The sequence below is a fragment of the Heptranchias perlo genome, chromosome 44 (genome assembly GCF_035084215.1).
Source record: "Heptranchias perlo isolate sHepPer1 chromosome 44, sHepPer1.hap1, whole genome shotgun sequence".
In the NCBI taxonomy this organism is placed as follows: Eukaryota; Metazoa; Chordata; class Chondrichthyes; order Hexanchiformes; family Hexanchidae; genus Heptranchias; species Heptranchias perlo.
The window spans coordinates 3,282,358-3,308,636 of record NC_090368.1 but is presented as its reverse complement, the minus strand read 5'-3'; the positions used below and the strand labels follow the sequence as shown (position 1 = coordinate 3,308,636).

The 26,279-nt window shown below is 54.8% G+C and overlaps 1 protein-coding gene and 1 pseudogene across 1 annotated transcript in view; one reads left to right on the top strand and one right to left on the bottom strand.

Moving 5' to 3' along the window:
• tlr18 (toll-like receptor 18) overlaps positions 1–20,051 on the top strand; it is a 40,357-nt gene extending 20,306 nt beyond the window's left edge. The window contains exons 2-3 of the mRNA XM_067975901.1: positions 11,362–11,526; positions 15,013–20,051. Coding sequence (XP_067832002.1) covers positions 15,070–18,216 — 3,147 coding nt within the window. The 5' untranslated portion in view covers positions 11,362–11,526; positions 15,013–15,069 and the 3' untranslated portion in view covers positions 18,217–20,051. The remainder of the gene's footprint in view (positions 1–11,361; positions 11,527–15,012) is intronic.
• On the bottom strand, positions 19,756–25,824 carry LOC137306682 (diamine acetyltransferase 1-like; annotated as a pseudogene).
• Between the last annotated feature and the right edge of the window lie 455 nt (positions 25,825–26,279).

Genomic DNA, 26,279 nt, shown 5'->3' with positions numbered 1-26,279 from the left:
ATCCGTCAGCTGGCACCAGAAACGAAAGAATGATCTCGCATTTATATAGCGCCTTTCACAACCTCAGGGACGTCTCAAAGCGCTTTACAGCCAATGAAGTACTGAGTCGTGAAAGGCGCCACAGAATCTCAGGTTCTTTCTTTAGTAAGACCGTAAGAGATAGGAGCAGGAGCAGGCCATTCGGCCCCTCGAGCCTGCTCCGCCATTCAATGGCTGATCTGATTTTTACCTCAACTCCACTTTCCCGCCCTTTCCCCATATCCTTTGGCTCCCTCGCTGATCAAAAATTGGTCCAACTCGGCCTTGAATGTGTTCGATGACTCGGCCGCCACAGCTAAAGAATTCCAAAGATTCACGACCCTTTGGGAGAAGGAATTCCTCCTCATTTCCGTCTTAAACGGGCGACCCCTTATTCTGAGACTATGCCCCCCTAGTTTTAGATTCCCCCACGAGGAGTAACATCCTCTCAGCATCTACCCTATCGAGTCCCCTCCGAATCTTGTATGTTTCAATAAGATCTCCTCTCATTCTTCTGAACTCCAATGTCTCCAACTCACATCCAAAATATACACAAGAAGCCTGTTGGGAGTCGAGTGTCTCGGTCACCATCATTTTCTCTCTCTCTCTTTCTTTCTCTCTCGCGCGCACCTCTGAGTCATGAAGGCCGTGGGTTCGAGCCCCACTCCAGAGACTTGAGCCCATAATCCAGGCTGTGCTCCCATTGTCATACCGAGGGAGTGCTGCACTGTCGGAGGTGCCGTCTTTCGGATGAGAGCTTAAACCGAGGGCCCCGTCTGCCACTATTGGAAGAAGAGCACGGGGCAGGGGGAGTTCTCCCCCCCAGGTTTTCCTGGGCCAATATTTATCCCTCAACCAACACCTAGAAACAGATGAGCTGGAAATGATCTCATGGCTGTTTGTGGGATCTTGCTGTGCGCAAATTGGCTGCTGAGTTTGCTGCTTTGCTACAGTGACCGCACTTCAAAAAAAAAGTACTTCGGGCAGGGTTTAGAGTGGAGGCTGGAATTGAGGCGGAGAAGGGATGGTCTCTCTTGTTCTCTGGCTGAGCCTCGCTCTCTCCCCGATGGGATGCTTCTCCTCCCCAACACTCCCCCGATCCCCCGAAAACCAATAGAGTCCCCACTCACACAAAAAAAAGAAGATTTAGGGGCAAGAGTAATCAGTCTCCGTGGCAACAGGGCCTAGGGCTCCAACTCCATTTGGACTTTGACTGAAATTAATCTTTAACAGCAGTCGGCAGGAACACAATCGGCTGTCATTGTTTGGAGCCAGTGGGGGGTATGCAGAGAGGAGGGTCTGTTGATGCAGGGCTCTGATTGTGAGAGTATGCTTCAGTTAGTGAGTCACTTTGTATCTCATAACTTCTCGATCAGGTCGTGATAACGTCCAAATAAGTAGAGTTTATTTGTTGATTTAGCAGAGGCATCCTGTCTCCCTACCATTACAGACTTTTACAGCACAGCACAGAGGAGGCCATTTAGCCCATCGCCCCTGAACCCTCTCTCTGAAAGAGCTCTCCCCTTGGTCCCATTCCCCTGCCCTTTCCCCATTCGGCCCATCGCCCCTGAACCCTCTCTCTGAAAGAGCTCTCCCCTTGGTCCCATTCCCCTGCCCTTTCCCCATTCGGCCCATCGCCCCTGTGCCCTCTCTCTGAAAGAGCTCTCCCCTCAGTCCCATTCCCCTGCCCTTTCCCCATTCGGCCCATCGCCCCTGAACCCTCTCTCTGAAAGAGCTCTCCCCTTGGTCCCATTCCCCTGCCCTTTCCCCATTCGGCCCATCGCCCCTGTGCCCTCTCTCTGAAAGAGCTCTCCCCTCAGTCCCATTCCCCTGCCCTTTCCCCATTCGGCCCATCGCCCCTGTGCCCTCTCTCTGAAAGAGCTCTCCCCTTGGTCCCATTCCCCTGCCTTTTTCCCATTTAGCCCATCGCCCCCTGAACCCTCTCTCTGAAAGAGCTCTCCCCTTGGTCCCATTCCCCTGCCCTTTCCCCATTCGGCCCATCGCCCCTGTGCCCCCTCTCTGAAAGAGCTCTCCCCTTGGTCCCATTCCCCTGCCCTTTCCCCATTCGGCCCATCGCCCCCGAACCCTCTCTCTGAAGGAGCTCTCCCCTCAGTCCCATTCCCCTGCCCTTTCCCCATTCGGCCCATCGCCCCTGTGCCCTCTCTCAGAAAGAGCTCTCCCCTTAGTCCCATTCCCCTTTTAAATTTTCCGGTTTCAAATATTTATGCACTCCCTTTATAAAAACCTCCTCTGGATTCTGCTCCCAACCCACCCCCACTCTTTCTGGTCAGACAGTTCATGCCCTATCAATAAAACCATTGCTGTGCAGTTACCCATTCACTGACCGGTACCGGGAGATGGTTTATTCTCAATGAACCTTATCACGACCCCTCGTTTGATCTTTCAAGTCCCTCTGTTTTCTCCACTCCGCTCCTGAACATGCTGACACTCTCTGGGGGATGGGTTATGGGGCTGCCATGCCCCACCCAACAACGAGGCACTGATCCCTAACACAGCTCCTCCTCTCCGAGTTCACTTCACTCCACACAGGGGAACAGAGCCTGCCACTGGACTCGGGGAGGCGGGAGACCCGTTCCCCTTTGGATTCCCGCCTTCTACAGGCCTCCCTTTTTGGGCTGCTGCTCCCACAACAACAACCTGCATTTATATAGCGCCTTTCACGTAGTAAAACATCCCAAGGCGCTTCACAGGAGCGTAAATCAGATAAAGTTTAACACCGAGCCACATCAGGAGATATTAGGACAGGTGACCAAAAGCTCGGTCAAAGAGGGAGGTTTTAAGGAGCGTCTTAAAGGAGGAGAGAGGGGCGGAGAGGTTTAGGGAGGGAATTCCAGAGCTTAGGGCCCAGGCGGCTGAAGGCACGGCCGCCAATGGCGGGGCGATGAGAAATCGGGGGATGCGCGAGAGGCCGGAATTGGAGGAGCGCAGAGATCTCGGAGGGTTTCAGAGATTGGGGAGGGGCGTGGTGCCAAGCATGGCGGAGACACGTTTGAAGGGACGTAACACTTTTTCTCTCCGCGCCTCAGCCACCTCTCTGGGATCATTGTCCCCCCCCCCCCGCCCCCCCCCTTTGCGGCAGGGCGTCGGGAATGGACAATCTCTCGCTCCGAGGACATCCCACTCTTCCACGGTCGGCAGATGTCTCAGGTGAGAGCCCAGCCCCCCCCCCGTGAGGGTCACAGCTGTCCTCTTTGCTTTCTGTTGATGGAGAGAGGGGAACAAAAGAAAAGCAAGAGAACTATGGAGGTAGGGATATCCCAGCATGCAGAGCAATAGTGAAAGCCCTCCATTAAAACCACAGAACCTTTGATTTTAATGGAGGGCTTTTGCTGATGCTATGGATCCTGCGATAGCACTGCCTCCATGACTGGCTCTTGCTGGAAAGCACTGTGTCCAGGCCCAAGACATCTTGATATGGGATGTGCACAGTTCTGGTCTCCATATTATAAAAAGGATATGGGGGCCACTGGAGAAGGTGCAAAAGATGATCCCAGAACTGAGAGGTTATAACTATCAGGAAAGACTGAACAGGCTGGGGCTCTTTTCTCTAGACGAGAGAAGGCTGAGGGGTGACCTGATAGAGGTCTTTAAAATTACAAAGGGGTTTGATAGGGTAGACGTAGAGAAGATGTTTCCATTTGTGGGCGAGACCAGAACTAGGGCCATAAATATAAGAGAGTCACTAATAAATCCAATAGTGAATTCAGGAGAAACTTCTTTACCCAGAGAGTGGTGAGAATGTGGAACTCACTCCCACATGGAGTGGTTGAGGCGAATAGTATAGATACATTTAAGGGGAAGCTCGATAAACACATGAGGGAGAAAGGAATAGAAGGATAAGCTGATGGCGTTAGAAGTACAAGTAAACCACTCGTTTCACCTGGAAGGAGTGTTTGGGGCCCTGGACGGTGGGAAGGGAGGAGGTGAAGGGGCAGGTGTTGCATCTCCTGCGCGGGAAGGTGCCGTAGGAAGGAGAGTGGGTGTTGGGGGGAATGGGAAGAGTGGACCAGGGTGTCACTGAGGGACCGCTCCCTTCGGAATGCTGAAAGGGGAGGGGAAGATGTATTTGGTGGGGGGATCACGCTGGAGGTGGTGGAAATGGCGGAGGATGATACGTTGAATATGGAGGCTGGTGGGGTGGAAGGTGAGAACAAGGGAGACCCTATCATAGTTCTGGGAGGGAAGAGCAGGGGTGAGGGCAGCAGAAGTGCAGGAAATAGGATGGCCACAGTCGAGGCCCTGTCAACTACAGTGGAGGGGAATCCTCCGGTTGAGGAAAAAGGAAGACATATCGGAAGCACTGGTGCGAAAGGTGGCATCGTCAGAACAGATGAGACGGAGAAACTGGGAGAAGGGAATAGAGTCCTCACAGGAAGCGGGGTGGGAGGAAGTGTAATCAAGGAATCGGTGGGCTTATAATAGATATTGGTTGACAGCCTATCCCCAGAAATGGAGATAGAGAAGTCGAGGAAGGGAAGGGAAGAGTTGGAGATGGACCATGTGAAGGTGAGAGAAGGGTGGAAATTGGAAGCAAAGTTGATGAAATTTTCCAGTTCGGGGCGAGAGCAGAAAACGGCACCGATACAGTCATCAATGTATCGGAAAAAGGAGAGGGAGAGGTCCTGAATAGGACGAACAAAGAATGTTCCACATATCCCACAAAAAGGCAGGCATAGTTGGGACCCACACGGGTTCCCATAGCGAGACCTTTTATTTGGAGGAAAAGGGTGGAGTCAAAGGAGAAGTTGCTTAACATAAGAACAAGTTCAGCCAGGCGGAGGAGGGTGATGGTGGATGGGGACTGGTTGGGCCTCCGTTCAAGGAAGAAGCGGAGGGCCCGCAGGCCGTCCTGGTGGGAGACGGAGGTGTAGAGGGACTGGACGTCCAGGGTGAAACGGAGACGGTGAGGGCCGGGGAACTGGAAACTGTTAAGGTGGCGGAGGGGAGTCAGAAGAGTAGGTCGGAAGAGACTGGACAAAGGCAGAAAAAATAGAGTCGAGATAGGAGGAAATAAAGTGGGGCAAGAACAGGCTGAAAGGATGGGTCTCCTGGGACAGTCCTGTTTGTGGATCTTGGGAAGGAGGTAGACATGGGCTGTGTGGGATTGGGGGACTATGAAGATAGAGGAAGTGGAGGGAAGATCTCCAGAGGAGATGAGGTCAGTGACGGTCTGGGCAACTATGGCTTGATGTTTGGCGTTGGAGCCATGGTCCAGGGGGAGGTAGGAGGAGGTGTCGGAGAGTTGGCGTTCGGCCTCCGCGAGCCCGAGGTCTGCTCGCCAAACAACAAACAGCACCGCCCTTGTCAGGAGGTTTAATGACAATGTCAGGGTTGGGCCTGAGAGGACGGAGTGCTGCGAGTTCAGAGGGAGGGAGGTCAGCGTGAGTGAGGGGAGCAGAGAAATTGAGACGGCAGTTCGCGATGATAAGATGAAGAGAGGGTAAGAGGCCAGAGGGGAGGGGTCCAGGTGGTCCGGGAATCCTGAAGGCGGGAGAAAGAGCCCGCTGTGCGGGGGGAGGACTCCAAAGAAATGGGCGCGGAGGCGAAGGGGACGGAAGGAGAGCTCGGCATCGTGTCGAGCTCGAATTCATTGAGGTGGGGGCGTGAGGGGATGAAGCTGAGGCCTTTGCTGAGGACTGATCGTTCGGGGGGTCAGAGAGGGGAAAGGTCAGAGGGGATAGCGAGAACACAAGATTGGAGGGAGGGACGGGGTCAGAGGAACGTGGAGGGGAAGAAGGGGATGTTGGCATCTAAGAATCGTTGAAGCTCGTGGCCCCTGACGCCCGAAAGGAAGACAATAAGTTCCTTCGTTGAACGCCGGGTGAGGAGAAGGATGAATTGGAACTGCGGACCAGGACCGCTCTGAGATGGAGTGAGTCGGTGCCGCTGGAGAGCGCGGCGGAGAGCGTGCATGGGGCAGAGCGCGGGCGCTGAGCGTGGCTCTCAGGAGGCAGCGAGAGCAGTGGTTCGAGCAACGCTGGATATCAGGGAGCCAGGGGCGGGTCAGAAGGGCGGAGGCGGAGGCGGAATAAGTCGGAGGCGGTTGGTGGGGAAAGTGAGTTTTAGTGGGATACCCGATCAGGCACGAGGCGGGAATCAGAAAGGAATGATGGCGAGCAAGGTAAAAGAGGCAAAGGGGGAAATCCCGTCGGAGGGAGGAGCAGATTTTTTTCAAGGTGGCCGAATGGCCTGTTTCTGTGTAATTTTATGCCAGCAGTTGAGGGATAAATATTGACCGGGGAGCTCCATCATTAAATAAATTAGCTACATCGTTAAATAAATTTAAAACAGAAATAGGCAGTTTCCTAGAAGTAAAGGGAATTAGGGGTTACGGGGAGCGGGCAGGAAATTGGACATGAAGCCGAGTTCGGATCGGTCAATGCCCTGTGGGTGGCGGAGCGGGCCCAGGGGCTGAGGGGCCGGGTCCTGCTCCTACTTCTTGTGTTTCTTTAGATTTGAGGTTAGGATCAGATCAGCCATGATCTTATTGAATGGCGGAGCAGGCTCGAGGGGCCGATTGGCCCACTCCTGCTCCTATTTCTTATGTTCTTATGTAACTCCCCCCCTGCTCTTCTTCCAAATGTGGCCCGTGGGATCTTTCACGTCCACCTGGGAGGGGCAGACGGGGCCTCGGTTTAAAGTCTCACCCGAAAGACGGCACCTCTGACAGTGCAGCACTCCCTCAGTACTGCAGTGGGAGTGTCAGCCTGGAATACGGGCTCAAGTCTCTGGGTTCTGTTCCCCTGTTATTTTTTTTAGGTCTTAAGAGACCGCAGTTCGCAACACAAAGTTTAAATTTACTTTTTTTTGTTGAGTTTTGCTTTATTTTTTGACGGTTGTGAACATTTTTAAACTTCTATATGTGTATACATAATATCTATATATAGGTACAGCTAAATAATGTCTCCCAGCGAGCTGCTCGCGAGCAGAAACTCTACCCACATTATCCAGCCATGAGTCAGAACTGGTGCGTGGGCACAGTTGGATCATCTTTAAAAAGCAAGTCCACGACAGGGTGAGGTGACGTCCTGAACAGAGACGAGGTTATCTCAGTCTAACTTGGGAAGCAACTGCAGATCCACACTACCCCACTCCTTAACACTGTATGGACAATGAGGGCCTTCAATATACCTGTCCCACGGTGCCAGACTGCACTAACCAAACTGAAATGCTCACTTTCTACGTATACATAATGTATGTGTGAGTGTGTATATGTGTGTGGTTATAGAGTCATCGAGTCATAGAGTTATACAGCACGGATAGAGGCCCTTCGGCCCATCGTGTCTGCGCCGGCCATCAGCCCTGTCTACTCTAATCCCATATTCCAGCATTTGGTCCGTAGCCTTGTATGCTATGGCATTTCAAGTGCTCATCCAAATGCTTCTTGAATGTTGAGGGTTCCTGCCTCCACAACCCTTTCAGACAGTGAGTTCCAGACTCCAACCACCCTCTGGGTGAAAAAGTTCTTTCTCAAATCCCCTCTAAACCTCCCGCCTTTTACCTTGAATCTATGTCCCCTTGTTATAGAACCCTCAACGAAGGGAAAAAGCTCCTTAGTATCCATCCTATCTGTGCCCCTCATAATTTTGTACACCTCAATCATGTCCCCCCTCAGCCTCCTCTGCTCCAAGGAAAACAAACCCAATCTTCCCAGTCTCTCTTCATAGCTGAAGCGCTCCAGCCCTGGTAACATCCTGGTGTGTATAGATGTGTGTATATATGTGTAAATGTGTGTATTGAAGGGTTCTCAAAATTCCCACATTTTTCATATCATCAACGAGGATATGACGTTTGGACTTTTATGGCAGAGAACCCAACTACTGGGTTAAATATGGATCCCTGCAGACAGGAGATTCGGCCCATGAGGGCCTGGGACTGGACATGCCCGGGCTTGTTGGCTGCAGTGTGGATTGTTCCTGAAAACCGGACAATGAGAGAAGACAGAATACGCATTCTTCCCTTTAAAACAATCAACCCAGAGAAAGACTTCAGCTTACACAAAACTAAAGCCCACCAAAATCTTGATTAAATTATCGCTACTAACTACTAAAAGCAGGAAGGTAGCAATCAATGCAATTATGCAAACCCATCAATACAATGGCTTTCAGTTCAAGCCTAGTTACGGGGACAGGAAACCAACAATCACCGGGAGAAGCCCACCATATTCAGACAAAGAACTAACCTTGTTTTGGGAATCAGATAAGAAACTCGAAAAACAGTATAACTGGGTGACCAGTTACGAAGCAGAAGAGTTGGTTTTGGAGCAGGTTCTAAGCAGTGCAGTTTTAAACAGCAGTTTTGGAGCAGCAACAAGGCAACCGCAGCCCTCCACGAAGATCGCCCACCCACAACTGCGCCTTACTGTACCAACAGACTATCCAACTGAAGAACCTTCGCAGATTCCACAGACCAGGGCCACGTGGGGACGGCAGGGCCCAGAGGACACAAAGAGCGGACCCCAAAACTGCAACCGGCTCACCTGGCTGGATTTCGAACTGTCAAGGAACCCTGGTTTGGTGAGCATGATCCCTGACCTCTCCTAGTTCAATTTAGTTAGGTTTTGGGGGCGGGACAAGGGTAAGGGGATTAGTAGGGTGATTTTCCCTCTTAACTAAGTGTACTTTGTATCTCAGTGTTATCCTAATGTTATAAGTTCATTTGTGACTTCAATAAACCCAGTTTCTTTTCTTGCACCAAAACCAGTTGTCTGCTGCACTTTGTCACAACCCCCAAATAAGTCCAAGGTCTAGAACCCAGGGAGTGGGAGCGATTCGGACCGCTCAGTAGTCAGAGGTGAAGCTGACGCACACCACCACCCACCTACAAAATTGTCAGCTTCACCTCTGACTACTGAGCGGTCCGAATCGGCCCTTGTTGCCTGCTTTCCTTGTTGTCTGCTGGAAACTGCTCTTCTTTCCAGAACCAAAACAAGCAGGCCACCAGAGCCAGCAAGCCAGAGAGAGAGAGAGAGAGAGCTTTCGCCTTTTGGATGTCTCTCTTACAATGGTCTGTTTAAACAGTTCTTACAAAGCCCTTAAGAATCTTTGATGGCTTTTTGATGGTCCCAATCATATTGCAAATTGCTTCTCCCAATGTGTCATTGTTAATTCTGATTTTCTAGAGCTTGTCACATAAGGCTTCCTTTTGTATCCAACGTCCTAGGTGTTGATGGTTTTGCTTTAAAAAAAAGGCATAGCCCCACCATGTCTGGAACAGTTACCTCTTTCAATGGTGTGGAGATGCCGGTGATGGACTGGGTTTGACAAATGTAAACAATCTTACAACACCAGGTTATAGTCCAACAATTTTGTTTAAAGCTTTCGGAGGCTTTCTCCTTCGTCAGGTGAATGTCAGGAAATCCTTGAATGTTTCGCATTTATATTTAGAGAACAATACCTGGTGATTACAGATAATCTTTCCAACTGCCCGTTGTCAAGGCAATCAAAGTGTTCAGACAGAGAGGTGTTACCTACAGGACCACCGAATATACAAACGGCCAGAACACAAAACAGAGAGAGAGAGGGAGAAACATCCGAAAGGAAGAGAAAGACAGAAAATGACCCGTTGTATTAAAAGCAGATAACTTTTATTCGCTGGTGGGGTTACGTGTAGCGTGACATGAACCCAAGATCCCGGTTGAGGCCGTCCTCATGGGTGCGGAACTTGGCTATCAATTTCTGCTCGACGATTTTGCGTTGTCGTGTGTCTCGAAGGCCGCCTTGGAGAACGCTTACCCTGAAGATCGGTGGCTGAATGTCCTTGACCGCTGAAGTGTTCCCCGACTGGGAGGGAACCCTCCTGTCTGGCGATTGTTGCGCGGTGTCCGTTCATCCGTTGTCGCAGTGTCTGCATGGTCTCGCCAATGTACCATGCTCCGGGGCATCCTTTCCTGCAACGTATGAGGTAGACAACGTTGGCCGAGTCACAGGAGTATGAACCATGTACCTGGTGGGTGGTGTCCTCTCGTGTGATGGTGGTATCTGTGTCGATGATCTGGCATGTCTTGCAGAGGTTGCCGTGGCAGGGTTGTGTGGTGTCGTGGACGCTGTTCTCCTGAAAGCTGGGTAATTTGCTGTGAGCGATGGTCTGTTTGAGGTTGGTTGGTGTCGTCCTCTCTCTCTCTGTTTTGTGTTCTGGCCGTTTGTATATTCGGTGGTCCTGTAGGTAACACCTCTCTGTCTGAACACTTTGATTGCCTTGACAACGGGCAGTTGGAAAGATTATCTGTAATCACCAGGTATTGCTCTCTGAATATAAATGTGAAACGTTCAAGGATTTCCTGACATTCACCTGACGAAGGAGGAAGCCTCCGAAAGCTTGTGATTTTTGAATAAAATTGTTGGACTATAACCTGGTGTTGTAAGATTGTTTACTCTTTCAATGGGAGTGATTGTCGACCCCCTGCTGTCCGCTTTGCATTAAAACAGAGACATGTCTGAAGCAGTAATTCTCCCACCTTCCACGTGTGGGTTGTGGATTCGTCTGGTGACCTCTCACCTATCCTTCCATCTTAGGATTTTAGTCAGGGGCCAAAGTTTTTCCATACTCAGGGAAAAGGTGAATTTCTTTTGGGTTTTTCTCTGAGTTTTTGGGGGATCTGTGAATTTTGAGAATCTTACAATATATGTGTGTATATGGGTGTGTGTATATATAAATATGTATGTGTATATATATGTCTGTATATATATGTGTGTATATACATGAGTATATATATATGTGTGTATTATATATATGTGTGTCTGTGTATATATATGTGTATATACATGAGTGTGTATATATGTGTGTGTATATATATGAGTGTATATGTGTATGGATATACAAATCACAAATAAACCCTCAAAATTAATAGTGCACCTCAGAAAATATTACAGCTTTAAAATTAATTAATAATTAAAAAATTTGAAGCAAAAGACTTGCAGGGGAAAAAAATGCAGGGCTATGGGGAAAGAGCGGGGGAATGGGACTGACTGGATTGCTCTCACAACAGGGCCGGCACGGGCTCGATGGGCTGAACGGCCTCCTTCTGTGCTGTAACCGTTCTGTGATGATTCTGTGAAATTATCGATCGAAAGGGGGGAAACAAATTAAATATTTAACCACAGGCAAAGCATTGGAGTGAGTCGCTCCCAAAATTCCTTTTCGCCTCCGTGAGAAATGACTAAGAGGGTGGGGAATGAGAGGAGGCTAATTGTGATTCCCTTTAATTTTTGAAATGAAATTAACTCCGAGGGTGCCCTGCCCCTTTAAATATTTCCCTTTGTTTCCTCTCTCTGTCTCTGTGGAGTGTAGGGTATGTTTTGAATCATTTGGCACATTCTTCAGCAGGTTTCCGGAGAGGAGAGGAGAGAGGAGAGAGTGCCAATAAACAAGTCAAAGGCGCAGGGAACGTCACGCATCAATTTGCAAACTTTCTGGAAGTTTTCACGCGACGGGGAATTGCGGTGAAGGAGAGTGCAGGAGAGGGAACCTTGAATTGGGACTGAGCTGGTGAGTGGGACAATCCTGAACAGCCTTGGACTGAAATAAACTATTATTTGAGAGGAATAATTGCTGGCGAGCTTATTCAGAGCAGCGACTTGAGCAGTGTTATAACAGCTTGCGACTGATTCTGTGCTGGACACGCACATGCCTTGCCTTTTAAGTGAATTATAGTCTGGCATATTATCGATAACACAAAGCCTTCACAGCACTGCAGTCTTGATCGTACAGAAAGAAGCATTTCTGTCGCATCTTTCACCATCTCAGGACGTCCCAAAGCTTCGCAATGAAGCACCTTTTGAAGTGTACTCACTGTTGTAATGCAGGAAACGCGGCAGCCAATTTGCGCACAGCAAGATCCCACAAACAGCAGTGAGATGGTGACCCAGATCATCTGCTTTTAGGTGTTGGTCGCGGGTTAAATATTAGCCCAGGACACCGGGGAGAACTCCCCCTGCTCTTCTTCCAGTAGTGGCCGTGGGATCTTTTAGGTGTACCCAAGAGGGGCAGACGGGGGCCTCGGTTTAACGTCTCATCCGAAAGACGGCACCCCCGACAGTGCAGCACTCCCTCGGTACTGGGACCGGGAGAGTCAGCCTGGGTTATGGGCTCAAGTCTCTGGAGTGGGGGCTCGAACCCACGACCTTCTGACTCGGAGACGAGAGAGAGAGTCCCACTGAGTCACGGCCAACACTGGCACAGGGAGGTAACTCTGCTCATTAATCCTCTGCTCGCCCCAGGGCGTGGCTGGCATTCATGCGCAATGGGGCACTGCTCGCTCCCCCTGGCACTGGGAGGGGGAGGGTGGTGGTGAAGAGGAGGACAGAATTTCCTCCTCTCCTGCTCCGCCACCACCCCTCCCCCGTCCGTCCGTCGGCCCTCCCCCTTCACGCGTGAGGTCGAGTGTTGGTGGGATATTCGACTGCAGGAGGCGTCGCGACCGACGTCCGATGCCGGACCCACCCGTGACAGCCGGACCCGGCGCAGACCACCCAAAGGGCCTGACCCCAGACCCTGTGCAGGCAGATTGATTGAAGACCCCCTCTTCACCCCCTCACCCCCTGCACCCGCCCCCCTCCGCCCCCCCTTCCCCCCCCCCCCCCGCAAGTGCCAGGGGTGGCGGCCAGTGCCGGGCTTCTAAATGACTGAAACACAGGGAGTCTGCTCGTTGTCCGGCACTGTGGACGGACAGGCGGTTTATTTATGTCGGACGATCATGGGTTCGAGCCCCACTCCTATCCTTGAGCCCACGATCAAGGCCGACGCTCATGGTGCAGTACTGAGGGAGGTCTGTATCGCCCCACAACCCGCCGAGATCTCTGCGTTGCTCCAACTCTGTAAAGCGCTTTGGGACGTCCGGCGGCCTCGACAGGCGCGAAATAGCAGGTTCTTTCATTCATTCTTGAGCTCCTGCAAGACTCTGTCCCGCCGCCCCCCCCCGTATCCTAACTCGCACCGAGTCCCGTTCTCCCCTCACCCCCTGAGCTCGCCGACCTACATCGGCTCCCGGTCCGGCAACGCCTCGATTTTAAAACTCTCATCTCCGAGTGCAAATCCCTCCTGGGCCTCGCCCCCCTCCTCCCTATCTCTGTGACCTCCTCCGGCCCTACGACCCTCCGAGATCTCTGCGCTCCTCCAATTCTGGCCTCTTGCGCATCCCCCGATTTCCCTCCCTCCGCCGTGCCTTCAGCTGCCTGGGCCCTAAGCTCTGGAATTCCCTCCCTAAACCTCTCCGCCTCTCTCTCTCTCCCCCTTTAGGACCCTCCTTAAAACCTGCCTCTTTGACCGAGCTTTTGGTCACCTGTCCTAATATCTCCTTATGTGGCTCGGTGTCAAATTTCTGTCTGATTTACGCCCCTGTGAAGCGCCTCGGGACGTTTTACTTTGTTAAAGATGCCGTATAAATGCAAGTTGCTGTTGTCGTCATAGGTGCCGTGCTTTGGATGAGACCTTAAACCGAGGCCCCGTCTGGCCCCTCTCGGGTGGATGTAAAAGATGCCACGGCCACTATTGGAAGAAGAGCAGGGGGGAGTTCTCCCCCGGTGCCCTGGGGCCGATATTTATCCCTCGACCAACATCAGTAAAAGCAGATTAACTGGTCATCGCCTCATTTGCTGTTTGCGCGCAAAATGGCGACCATCTCAAGATGGCCACCACACAAAATGGCCACCACTCAAAATGGCCACCACAGTAGGACTGCACAATAACAGTGAATGCACACTTTGAAAGTTATCGGTTGTACGTGAGCTGCTTGGAGATGTTCCTGAGAGACGTTACCAGGTTGTATAAATGCACGTGACTCTTTTTAAACAGCGCGACGTGCTTTATTCCAGCGAAGGGGCAGACGTCCGCCCTCTCTCCCCGACCCCTGACCTCTCGAGGCCAGTCCGCTTCCCCTGGCGGAAAGGACCCTTTTGCTTCCAGCTGACGAGCCGAATGGGCGGGAATCCAGGCCAACCGATGCGCCAGCTGCGTTCTTTCTCCTCAGGACTGCGTTCTGTCCGCAGTCAGGAGGTCGAAAGGGGCCCAGAGGAGAGAGCCCGGAGAGCAGCCATGTTGGTGCCGGGGACAGGCCCGAGAGGCCGTGGGCTCCCTCTAATGGCTCAGTGGATAATTGCAACCCGTGCCTCAACAAACTTGCATTTCTATAGCGCCTTTCACGTCCCCAGGACGTCCCAAAGCGCTTTACAGCCAATGAAGTGCTTTTTTATTTGAAGTCCGGTCACCGTTGTAATGTAGGAAACGCAGCAGCCGATTTGTGCACAGCAAGATCCCAGTGTGATAAATGACCAGGTCGTCTGTTTGTTTTTTTAAGTGATGTTGGTTGAGGGATAAACATTTACCCCAGGACACCGGAGGGGGGGCGGGGGCAGAACTAGTGGCCGTGGGATCTTTTACGCCCACCCGAGAGGGCAGACGGGGCCTCGGATTGAGGGATACAGGGGCAAGGGGTAATTAGAGTGGGAGGCTCGTGTGGAGCATAAACACCGGCATGGGCCAGTTGGGCCGAATGGCCTGCTTCCCGGTCGTCACCTCTACCTATTCATCTGAATCTCTCCGTTCAGCAGTTTTCTGGGGCGATGGGGAAGAGAAGGGGGTTGAGGGACGGAGAGAGGGAGACGGGAGAGAAAGAGGTTGATAGAATAGAGGGAGGGGAGAGGCTGGAGGATCAGAGGAAAGGGACGATCAGGCTCACCTGTGGTGGCACCACGTGGTCGAATAGCCCACCTTCGCCGCCTCGCTTCACGTCTAAAGACTGGGCAGGGTGTTGGAGGGGGGACCCGGAGACATTGAGGGTCAGCCGGGGAGTGGGACAAGAGCCAGCTATCGATGGGACTGCCAGGCCAGTGCCAAGGCGGGTAGATGGAGTTGAGATAAGGATCAATCATGATGGCGGAACAGGCCAGAGGGACTGAATGGCCTCCGCAAAAACCTCTGGTGTGTCTTCAGGCCTCGCTCGCTAACTCCTCACCCTCCTTTCCCTCCCCTTTCCAGATTGCCGGACCAAAACTCGGAAGAGGAGGACCACTTTCCCCTCCCCCGACCCGGAATATGCCGCCGCCATTGGGAAGGAGCTGGCCGACGGTGGCCGTCGCGTTCTTGGAGTTCGCCGTGGCGGCAGCTCAGGTGAGATGCCGGGTCCAGGGGACGCTGGTGGACTGCAGGGGGCTTCACCTGCTGCGGGTGCCGGCCGACCTGCCCCGCGACACTGAGGTCCTGGATCTGGCCTACAACAAGATCACGTCCATCGGGGATTCAGACTTTGCCCAGCTGGCCGGGCTGCGGGAGTTGAACCTGAGGTACAACAACATCTCCTGGCTGGACCAGGGAGCTTTCTCCTCTAACCTCTTACTGGAAGTTCTCGACCTCTTCAACAATTCCCTGCGATCGATCCCTGGAGCGGTGTTGGCGCCCCTCCAGAAGTTGGCGCGCCTTGACATCTCCAACAACCTGTACGTTGGCGCCACGCTGAGTGACACCTTTGCCGGACTCGGGCGCCTGCGGGACCTCTCGATGGGCGGCGACCTGGTCAGCTCCCTGCGGAGGGACGACCTCCTCCCACTGCGGCACGCGCCCCTCCTGGACCGGTTCGCCCTCAAGGCCGGCTCGAGCCTGGCGGAGTACGAGGCGGGCGCGCTGGGGGCGCTGAGATGCCGCTCGGTCTGGACCGACATCTCGGTGGACAGGAGGCCCTGGATCCTGCCCGCCATGCTGGCCGACCTCTTCCGCACCCCGGTCCGCTCCGTGCGCTTCCGCAAACTCTTCGAGTTCGCCTACTACGCGGGCAGCCAGGACCTCTTCGCGGGCCTGAGGGGCTCCGGCCTCCGGAACCTCACCTTCTTCCGGGGCAAGTTCAACGAAAACCTCTTGAGATACATCCTGCAGAACCTGGAGGGGTCGGGGGTGCGTAACCTGACCTTGGAGGCCATCGATTTTGCCCGTTCCATCAACGGGAGCGAGGGGCTGCCCAGCATCGCCAACCTGTCGCTGGACTACTTCACCCTCAAGGAGATCAGCAACCCAGAAGTCTTGAGGTTCAACCAAAGGTTCACCTGGTTTAACAAGGTCCATTCGCTGGTCATAAATTTGGTCAACTTTAACTATATCCCCTGCGAGGCCTGGCATGAGATGAAGGTGGTGAGGTTGATTGACATCTCCCACAATCAGCTGAAAGAGAACTACATTTACAACCGACGCTGCCAGTACCAGGGCACGCTGAGATACCTGGAGGAGTTTGCCCTCAATTCCAACCAAATTGGCAGCCTGCAAGACGTCGCGCTCCTCACCGCTCGGTGGCCCCGCCTCCGCGCCATCGACCTGAGCCACAACCGGATCGGGAGCTGCCAGGGGCCCTGCCCCTGGGGGCCGCCCATTGCCAGGCTGGTGCTGCACCACAACGCCGTGACGGGGGCCATCTTCCGCTGCCTGCCCCTCACCCTCCGCTACCTCGACCTCTCCCACTCCCAGCTGGAGCGGCTGGAGTCCGCCTACTTTGCCCGGGCCACCAACCTCACCCGGCTGCTGCTCAGCGGCAACCGCATCAAGTTCATCCCCCCCGACTGGCGCGGGGCCAGCCTGCGGAGCCTGGCGCTGGACGGCAACTCCTTCGGCGTGATCGGTGCCGGCTCCCTCCGGCACATGCCGCGCCTGAGCTCCCTCAGTGCCGGGGACAACCCGTATCACTGCACCTGCGAGCTGTACCACTTTGTCCGGCAAATCCGGGAGACGGGCGCCCTGAGGCTGGAGGGCTGGCCGGCCGACTACATCTGCTACCACCCTGAGGGGTTCATCGATACCCGCCTGGTGGACTTCACCCCCCAGCGCTTGGAGTGCGACGTGGGTCTGCTGGTGGCCGTCTCCGTCTCCTCCACCGCTCTGGTGGTGGTGGTCTCCATGCTTCTGTGTTGGCGCTACGATACGCCCTGGTACCTGAGAGCCACCTGGCAGATCGTGCGAGCCAAGTACCGGGCCAAGGGGCCCGAGCCCGCCCGGACCTACACCTACCACGCCTTCGTCTCCTACAGCCACTCCGACGCGGAATGGGTGAGGGAGGAGCTGGTGAGGAGGCTGGAGGGCGCCCGGCCCCCCTACCGGGTGTGCATCCACGAGCGGGACTTCACACCGGGCAACTGGATCATCGACAACATCATCGAGAACATCGAAAGCAGCCGCAAGGTGATCCTGGTCCTCTCCCGGAACTTTGTCAACAGCGAGTGGTGCAACTACGAGCTCTACTTTGCCCACCAGCGAGCCATCGGGCGCTCCTTCCAGGACGTGGTCCTGCTGGTCATGGAGGCCATCAGCTCCGACTCCCTGCCCAGCAAGTTCTGCAAGCTGCGCAAGATGCTGGACACCAAGACCTACCTGGAGTGGCCGCCCGAGCCCAACCGCCAGCCGTTCTTCTGGGTCCAGCTGCGAAACGTCCTTGGCAAGGCCGACCCGGAGGCAAACGGCTGGGGAGACGGCCCCTCCGGGTGGCGGAGCTCCCTAGGGGAGGCTCCCTCGCCGAGGCGTCCTGGCGGAGGGTCCCTCGCGGAGCTCCCCGGCGGAGGCTCCCTCGCGGAGCTCCCCGGCGGAGGCTCCCACGCCGGGCTCCCCGGCGGGGGCTCCCTGACGGAGCTCTCTGGCGGGGGTTCCCTGGCGGAGCACCCTGGTGGAGGCTCCCTGGTGGAGCTTTCTGGCGGGGGTTCCCTGGCGGAGCTCTCTGGCGGGGGCTCCCACACGGGGCTCCGGGGCAGAGGCTCCATGACGGAGCTCCCTGGCGGGGGTTCCCTGGCGGAGCTCCCTAGCGGAGGCTCCCCGGTGGAGCTTTCTGGCGGGGGTTCCCTGGCGGAGGTCCCTGGCGGAGGCTCCCCGGTGGAGCTTTCTGGCGGGGGTTCCCTGGCGGAGGTCCCTGGCGGGGGTTCCCTGACGGAGCTCCCTGGCGGGGGCTCCCCGGCGGAGCTTTCTGGCGGGGGTTCCCTGGCGGAGGTCCCTGGCGGAGGCTCCCCGGTGGAGCTTTCTGGCGGGGGTTCCCTGGCGGAGGTCCCTGGCGGGGGTTCCCTGACGGAGCTCCCTGGCGGGGGCTCCCCGGCGGAGCTTTCTGGCGGGGGTTCCCCGGCGGAGCTCCCTGGCGGAGGCTCCCCGGCGGAGCTCCCTGGCGGGGGCTCCCACGAAGGTCTCCCTGGCGGAGGCTCTCTGGCGGAGCTCCCTGGGTAGGACATTGCCGGGCGAAGCAAAGCCGCAGTTGGGTTGAGTCGAGATATGACGCCAAACCGTCCAGTATTTTAGAAACCCAGAATAAGCTACAAGGTTCAAGGCAGAGTAAGAACCAACCTCCAGGGACACCATGAGGCCTCGGGCCTTGTCGGAAGGGATTGGGTTAACCCTTTGAGGGACTTGGGCCAATGGTGGCTAAACTGAGCATCTCCCTCTCAACTCACACGCGCAAGGCCAGGATGTGAGGACCCTCTGCCGATCCTGGGCTGCGGGGGGGGGCGGGGGGGCGTTTTTGGGTGAGCCCCAGTTGACGGAGGGAGGAGGATGGCGGGGATAGCCCCCTGCGCTTGTTTTGTTTACAGATGTCCAGCAGAGGTTCAGCTCTGCTTTTTGCCGATACTGTGACTGTGCGAGAGAATAAATTTGTAAAAAGAGGAGGCGTTTTAACCCCCTGTGTGTCTGAGGTGATTTGCGGTCCCCGTGGCTCCCGGCGGCAATGGGGAAACGTTGGGGCCAGGACAGGATCAGGTTTGGCCGCACTGCTCCCCATGGCCAAACAGCCCACCATTAGGTCAGGTGTCAGCCCTTGGCTCGGTGGGCAGCCCCCTGTAATCATGCTGAGACATGGGCACCAGGCGTCCTCTCGTGCCAGCTGCCCAGGCAATGAAAGAACGTGCATTTAAACAGCGCACAGCAAGATCCCACAAACAGCAATATGATAACGACCTGATAATCCATTTTTAGTGATTTGGTTGAGGGATAAATATTGGCCCCAGGACACCGGGGAGAACTCCCCCCTGCTCTTCTTCCTATAATGGCCCCGTGGGATCTTTTACATCCGCCTGTGAGGGGCAGACGGGGCCCCTCATCGGAAAGACGGCACCTCCGACAGTGCAGCACTCCCTCAGTACTGGCACCGGGAGGGTCGGCCTGGATGATGCGCTCGAGTCTCTGGAGTGGGGACTCAAACCCACTTCTGACTCCGAGGAGAGAGGGCTGCCCACTGAGCGTCGGGCTGACACCTGACCTAATGGTGGGCTGTTCGGCCATGGGGGGAGCACTGCGGCCAAACCTGATCCTGTCCTGGCCCCAACGTTTACCCAGAAACGTGCGTTTCTGCCGGGCGTCAGTGCTTAAAGAGGAAACCCTGAACGATTTGGGCCCAATTCTTGATGGGTCACTTTTTTGAACCACTATGGCGGGTTTGATACAACTGAGAGGCTTGCTGGGGAGTTAAGTGGCCAATATTAGTGTATCCCACAGGATGAGAGCCAGTGCTGCACAGACTACTGAAGACATTAAAGGCAGGAGAAGATACCCGGAGCACTCCAGTGAAAGATGGTCAACAGCCGTGCAACACCAGGTCACGCAGTGATTGTGTTGTAGCGCCACCACTGGCGGGAAGGTATGATTACAGCGTGACACGTTTACATAGGGAGCTCCCATTCCAAACGGGGACGGCAGAATTTCTCGTGGGAATCGAAAAATGGGGATGGAATTACGTCCGCCTGCCCTGGTTCCATTAACCCTCCAGATTACTCAGAGGGGCAGCTGGTCATGGCGGGGATATTCGGGCCGCTCTCCCCCTGCTAGCTCCTTCTCCAACCTGAAAAGGTGCCAGCCTTCAGCTGTGGTCAGGTAGAGGGCCCCTTCCCCGATGTAGAGGTCGATGCTGGGGTTCTCCTCCCTCAGGACAACAATCTACAGCCGTGTGCACTTGTTCTGCGTCCCGATCTACTGAGAGGGGGGTGCAGGAAGCACCCCACATCGTTCACCTGAGGAAGGAGGTAGCCTCCGAAAGCTTGTGAATTTAAAATAAAATTGTTGGACTATAACTTGGTGTTGTAAGATTGTTTACAAGGTGAGGAGACAGCCAGCCCTTCCCTAAGAAACAAATATTTTCACCTCTGCGACTTTTCGTAGAAACTCTCTCCCGATTCCTCGGCCTGAAAAATAAGAACGGCAGTTACATCAGTGAGGATTGCCAGGAGCCATGTATGCACAGCAAGATCCCACAAACAGCAGCGAGCTCACTGATCGGTAAATCTGGGGGGGCTTTTTGTGGGTGGTGTTGGTGGAGGCGGGAATGTTGGCCCAGGAGACCTGTGAGAACTCCCCTCTTCCTCCAATACTGCCTTCGTATCTCTAACATCCACCTGAGAGGGCAGACGGGGCCTCGGTTTAACGTCTCATCCTACAGAGGGTGTCTCCGACAGTGCAGCACTCCCTCAGCACTGCGCTGGACTGTCAGCCTGAATTATGGTCTCAAGTTCCGAGCAGCAACAACAAATTGATCCAGAAACAGGACTGTCCCAGGAGACCCATCCTTTCAGCCTGTTCTTGCCCCACTTTATTTCCTCCTATCTCGACTCTATTTTTTCTGCCTTTGTCCAGTCTCTTGCGACCTACTCTTCTGACTCCCCTCCGCCACTTTAACAGTTTCCAGTTCCCCGGCCCTCACCGTCTCCGTTTCACCCTGGACGTCCAGTCCCTCTACACCTCCGTCTCCCACCAGGACGGCCTGCGGGCCCTCCGCTTCTTCCTTGAACGGAGGCCCAACCAGTCCCCATCCACCATCACCCTCCTCCGCCTGGCTGAACTTGTTCTTATGTTAAGCAACTTCTCCTTTGACTCCACCCTTTTCCTCCAAATAAAAGGTCTCGCTATGGGAACCCGTGTGGGTCCCAACTATGCCTGCCTTTTTGTGGGATATGTGGAACATTCTTTGTTCGTCCTATTCAGGACCTCTCCCTCTCCTTTTTCCGATACATTGATGACTGTATCGGTGCCGTTTTCTGCTCTCGCCCCGAACTGGAAAATTTCATCAACTTTGCTTGCAATTTCCACCCTTCTCTCACCTTCACATGGTCCATCTCCAACTCTTCCCTTCCCTTCCTCGACTTCTCTATCTCCATTTCTGGGGATAGGCTGTCAACCAATATCTATTATAAGCCCACCGATTCCTTGATTACACTTGCTCCCACCCCGCTTCCTGTGAGGACTCTATTCCCTTCTCCCAGTTTCTCCGTCTCATCTGTTCTGACAATGCCACCTTTCGCACCAGTGCTTCCGATATGTCTTCCTTTTTCCTCAACCGGAGGATTCCCCTCCACTGTAGTTGACAGGGCCTCGACTGTGGCCATCCTATTTCCTGCACTTCTGCTGCCCTCACCCCTGCTCTTCCCTCCCAGAACTATGATAGGGTCTCCCTTGTTCTCACCTTCCACCCCACCAGCCTCCACATTCAACGTATCATCCTCCGCCATTTCCACCACCTCCAGCGTGATCCCCCCACCAAATACATCTTCCCCTCCCCTTTCAGCATTCCGAAGGGAGCGGTCCCTCAGTGACACCCTGGTCCACTCTTCCCATTCCCCCCAACACCCACTCTCCTTCCTACGGCACCTTCCCGCGCAGGAGATGCAACACCTGCCCCTTCACCTCCTCCCTTCCCACCGTCCAGGGCCCCAAACACTCCTTCCAGGTGAAACGAATGGTTTACTTGTACTTCTTTCAATTTAGTATACTGTATCCGCTGCACACAATACGGTCTCCTCTACATTGGGGATACCAAGCCCAGACTGGGTGATCGCTTTGCTGAACACCTCCGCTCTGTCCGCAATCGTGACCCTTGACCTGCCGGTCACTTGCCATTTTAATTCCCCGTCCCACTCCTACTCTGACCTCGGCCTCTTACACTGTTTCAATGAAGCTCAACATAAGCTCAAGGAACAGCAACTCATCTTTCGTTTAGGCACTTTACAACCTTCCGGACTCAACATTGATTTCGATAACTTCAGATCAGAATCACTGCTCCCGTTTTTTCGGTCAGCCAGTGCTGGTAATGGTTCTGCTGCTGTTTACAGCTACTCCTGATCAATCTTTCGTTTCTTAACCTGTCCCATTACCACCCTCCCTGCCTTGCACCATCATCAATTTGTCATTTAATCACTCGTGCCCTCTACCCTATCGCAGACCTTCCCTTTTGTTCTTTCCTCCCCCCCCCTTCCAACTCTGTACTTGCTCAAAAACTTTAACTCTTTAACATCTTTCAGTTCTGACGAAAGGTCTTCGACCTGAAACGTTAACTCTGTTTCTTTCTCCACAGATGCTGCCTCACTTGCTGAGGTTTTCCAGCATTTTCTGTTTTTATTTCAGATTTCTAGTGTCCGCAGTGTTTTGCGTGCGATGACTTGCATTTATATAGCGCCTTTAACGTAGTAAAACGTCCCAAGGTCCTTCACAGGAGACAAAACTTGACACCGAGCCATATAAGGAGATATTAGGACAGGTGACCAAAAGCTCGGTCACCTGTCCTAATATCTCCTTATATGGCTCGATGTCAAAAGGTTGGTTTTGAGGAGCGTCTTAAAGGAGGAGAGAGAGGCGGAGAGGTTTAGGGAGGGAATTCCAGAGCTTCGGGCCCAGGCAGCTGAAGGCACGGCCGCCAATGGTGGAGCGATGGAAATTGGGGATGTGCAAGAGGCCAGAATTGGAGGAGCGCAGAGATCTCGGAGGGTCGTAGGGCTGGAGGAGGTCACAGAGATAGGGAGGGGGCCCATAAGTGAATGGGGCAATTTGAGGCACAGGCGAAAGGGGCCTTGCCTTATGACTCATCCCGACGACCCGCCCCCTACTGACGGGATGAATGAATATCCTCACCCTACACCAGAGGCGAAGCTGTACATGTCCAACCAAACACACACCTCTGAACACTGCCATTACATAGAGGTCTTACATATAAACCATCCTGCCCTTCCAGGGGCCATAGGTGAAAAAGTACATTGCGTATCCCACCACCGTGTGCCCTACAAGAGAAAGGAAGAAGGTTTCAGTCATAAATGAGGGTTGCCAACCCTCCAGGATTGTCCCGGAGACTCCAGGAATGAAGATTAATAACCAGGAACACTCGCTGCGAGCAAAAAAAACCCCCAGGAGATAACGATCAGGGTGCTCGCAACAAAAAATCGTTTCATTTCATTTTCTTCGAGCACCTTTTGTTCATTTTTATTAGTTATAAAAACTATCGGAGAAGGAGTTTGACTTGAGAGTCAAGAATCGTCCAATTGGGTCATGAAGAGAGTGTTCGCTTTCCGATTGGCTGGGAAGACGGTGGGGGAGGGCGCTGTGAGGATGGATGTGTCGGGGAGCCAATGGCGGGGGTGTGGGGGCGGGATGTCATGAGGATTGACTTGTCGGATGACCAATGGCGGGAGTTTGGGGGGTGGGACATCATGAAGATTGACGTGTCGGCTGACCAATGGTATGGGGGGACGCCATGAGGATTGACATGTCGGGTGACCAATGATGTGGGTACGGGGGCGGGACATCGTGAGATTGACATGTCGAGCGACCAATGGCATGGGTGTGTTGGGGGCGGGACGCCATGTGATGAAACCTCCAGGAATACGTCCAACCAGAGTTGGCAACCCCCCAGCCCAATCCGCTCCCCTTTCTTGCCGGGTGAGATACAAGAGGCTACTCGGCACCTGTCAAACGATTCCAAGTGGCCGCGCGGGAGCCCGAACGGGGAAGCGACAGTGGGCTGTTCAGCCATGTGGGTCATCGCGGCCTCCCAATCCTGTCCTCGACCAGGAGACACCGGGCAGCGGTCAGAAGCAGTAGCCCTGGTGGATTTCCACTCCCCAAGTGCCTCTGCCCCGGGACGCTGCGTCGCCCCTGACTCCTCTCCGGCCCGAGGTGCGGCTTCTCGATATCAAGGAAGAAAAACCCAACGGACCCTCGACCGCTAACGAGAGGAGAGTCTGAGAACGAAACTGTCGGCTGGAACCCCAGCGACCAGACATTTATAGAAAGGGTGTTGTGCAAATCCATCTTCTCTCAGAACTGTGGGGCACAAGGAGAGGCCTTTAATCAGCTGCTGTTAAAGGGGTGCGCGTCTGGGGGGAAGGGGACCTGCGCCTGTCGTGGGGGGGGTGGTGGGGGCAGAATCACCTCGGCAAGGTGAAAACATGTCAAATAAACATCTCCCCTTCCTCCGTCAGGGATACCTGATGTGCGAGCTCATTGTATTCCTCCAGTTCCTGTAACCCAAACACCAAACGGTGACTCGTCAACCCCAAGTCTGCGATCCGTGGAGCTCCGCCCCTCCCAGAGGCAAATGGGTTGTGGGGTTGGGGGGATCTCGGTCACGGGACGCCCTTGAAGGTGGAGAGACGGTGTCAGGGAGTTCCAGTTGGTGGATGTCGATTTACCCTGGTGAATCTACACTGTTTGTCCCCTCTGGCTTTAATGTCCTGTCTTTAATGGGGAAGCCAATCCTCACACAGCACCAGTACCTTGCAAATATATTATCCCTTCGCTCTTTTGTTGGACCCCCAGTGCGACCTCCATCCCCTCCATCGCGCCCTCCATCCCCTCCATCGCGCCCTCCATCGCCCCAGCGCGCCCTCCATCGCCCCAGTGCGCCCTCCATCCCCTCCAGTGCGCCCTCCATCCCCTCCATCGCGCCCTCCATCCCCTCCATCGCGCCCTCCATCGCCCCAGCGCGCCCTCCATCGCCCCAGTGCGCCCTCCATCCCCTCCATCGCGCCCTCCATCGCCCCAGTGCGCCCTCCATCGCCCCCCAGTGCGCCCTCCATCCCCTCCATCGCGCCCTCCATCGCCCCCCAGTGCGCCCTCCATCCCCTCCATCGCGCCCTCCATCGCCCCAGTGCGCCCTCCATCGCCCCAGTGCGCCCTCCATCCCCTCCAGTGTGCCCTCCATCCCCTCCATCGCGCCCTCCAACATCCCAGTGCACCCTCCATCGCCCCAGTGCGCCCTCCATCGCCCCCAGTGCGCCCTCCATCGCCCCTCCAGTGTGCCCTCCATCCCCTCCAGTGCACCCTCCAACATCCCAGTGCGCCCTCCATTGCCCCAGTGCGCCCTCCATCGCCCCAGTGCGCCCTCCATCGCCCCAGTGCGCCCTCCATCGCCCCCAGTGCGCCCTCCATCGCCCCTCCAGTGTGCCCTCCATCCCCTCCAGTGCACCCTCCATTGCCCCAGTGCGCCCTCCATCGCCCCAGTGCGCCCTCCATCGCCCCAGTGCGCCCTCCATCGCCCCAGTGCGCCCTCCATCGTCCCCCAGTGCGCCCTCCATCGCCCCCCAGTGCGCCCTCCATCGCCCCCCAGTGCGCCCTCCATCGTCCCCCCAGTGCGCCCTCCAACGTCCAGAGCACCCTCCAACACTCCAGTGCGCCCTCCAACGTCCCAGTGCGCCCTCCAAACCCCCCACTGCACCTTCCAATGCCCCAGTGTGCCCTCTATACCCCCCAGTGCACCCTCATACTCCCCACTGCGCCTTCCAATGCCCCAGTGTGCCCTCCAACACCCCCCAGTGCACCCTCTGCCGCCTGGTGATTCCAAACTTATTGCACCTGAAAAATAAAAGAAAAAGGGGGACAAGCTGGTAATGTGAAACCAAACACAAGGGGAGGACTGCGGCCCCCTCCCCGTGGGTGCAACCAGTCTTTAAAAGTCGTACCACAATTAACTTCCCCTTTAAGGAGACATCCCCCGGGGTGTGGGGGCTGCTGTCGGACCTCGATCATTCGAACAATGTGCGCCGTGTCGTCCACCTGCACGTTCCCCTCCGAGTCACACCCCATCCCGACTTGGAAATATATCGGCCGTTCCTTCATCGTCGCTGGGTCAAAATCCTGGAACTCCCTTCCTAACAGCACTGTGGGAGAACCGTCACCACACATCCCATGAACGAAAAATAAAAAAAGAATGCCATCTATGGCCCCCCCCCCAGGGGGTGGGACAGGACAGCGTTCAGCTGGTCCGCGGCCCCTTTAAATTGGGCGGTGCCACTCTCCGGCCCAGGGGGTGAGTCAACCTCCACCCAGGGACTCAATCCTCCTCCCAAAGCACAAATTAACTCATTTCTTCAATGTTGGATTGCGAGTGAAACGCAATTGCAGTTTTACTGACTGATACTAATTTGTTTTCTGAAAAACTCGACTTTTTAATTGGGTTTTGGTTCTATTCCCCCCCCCTGCTGTACTCTAGGTGAAACGTCCGGCCGCCCGAGGGCGCCAGAGAGCAGTTTTGGTCGTTA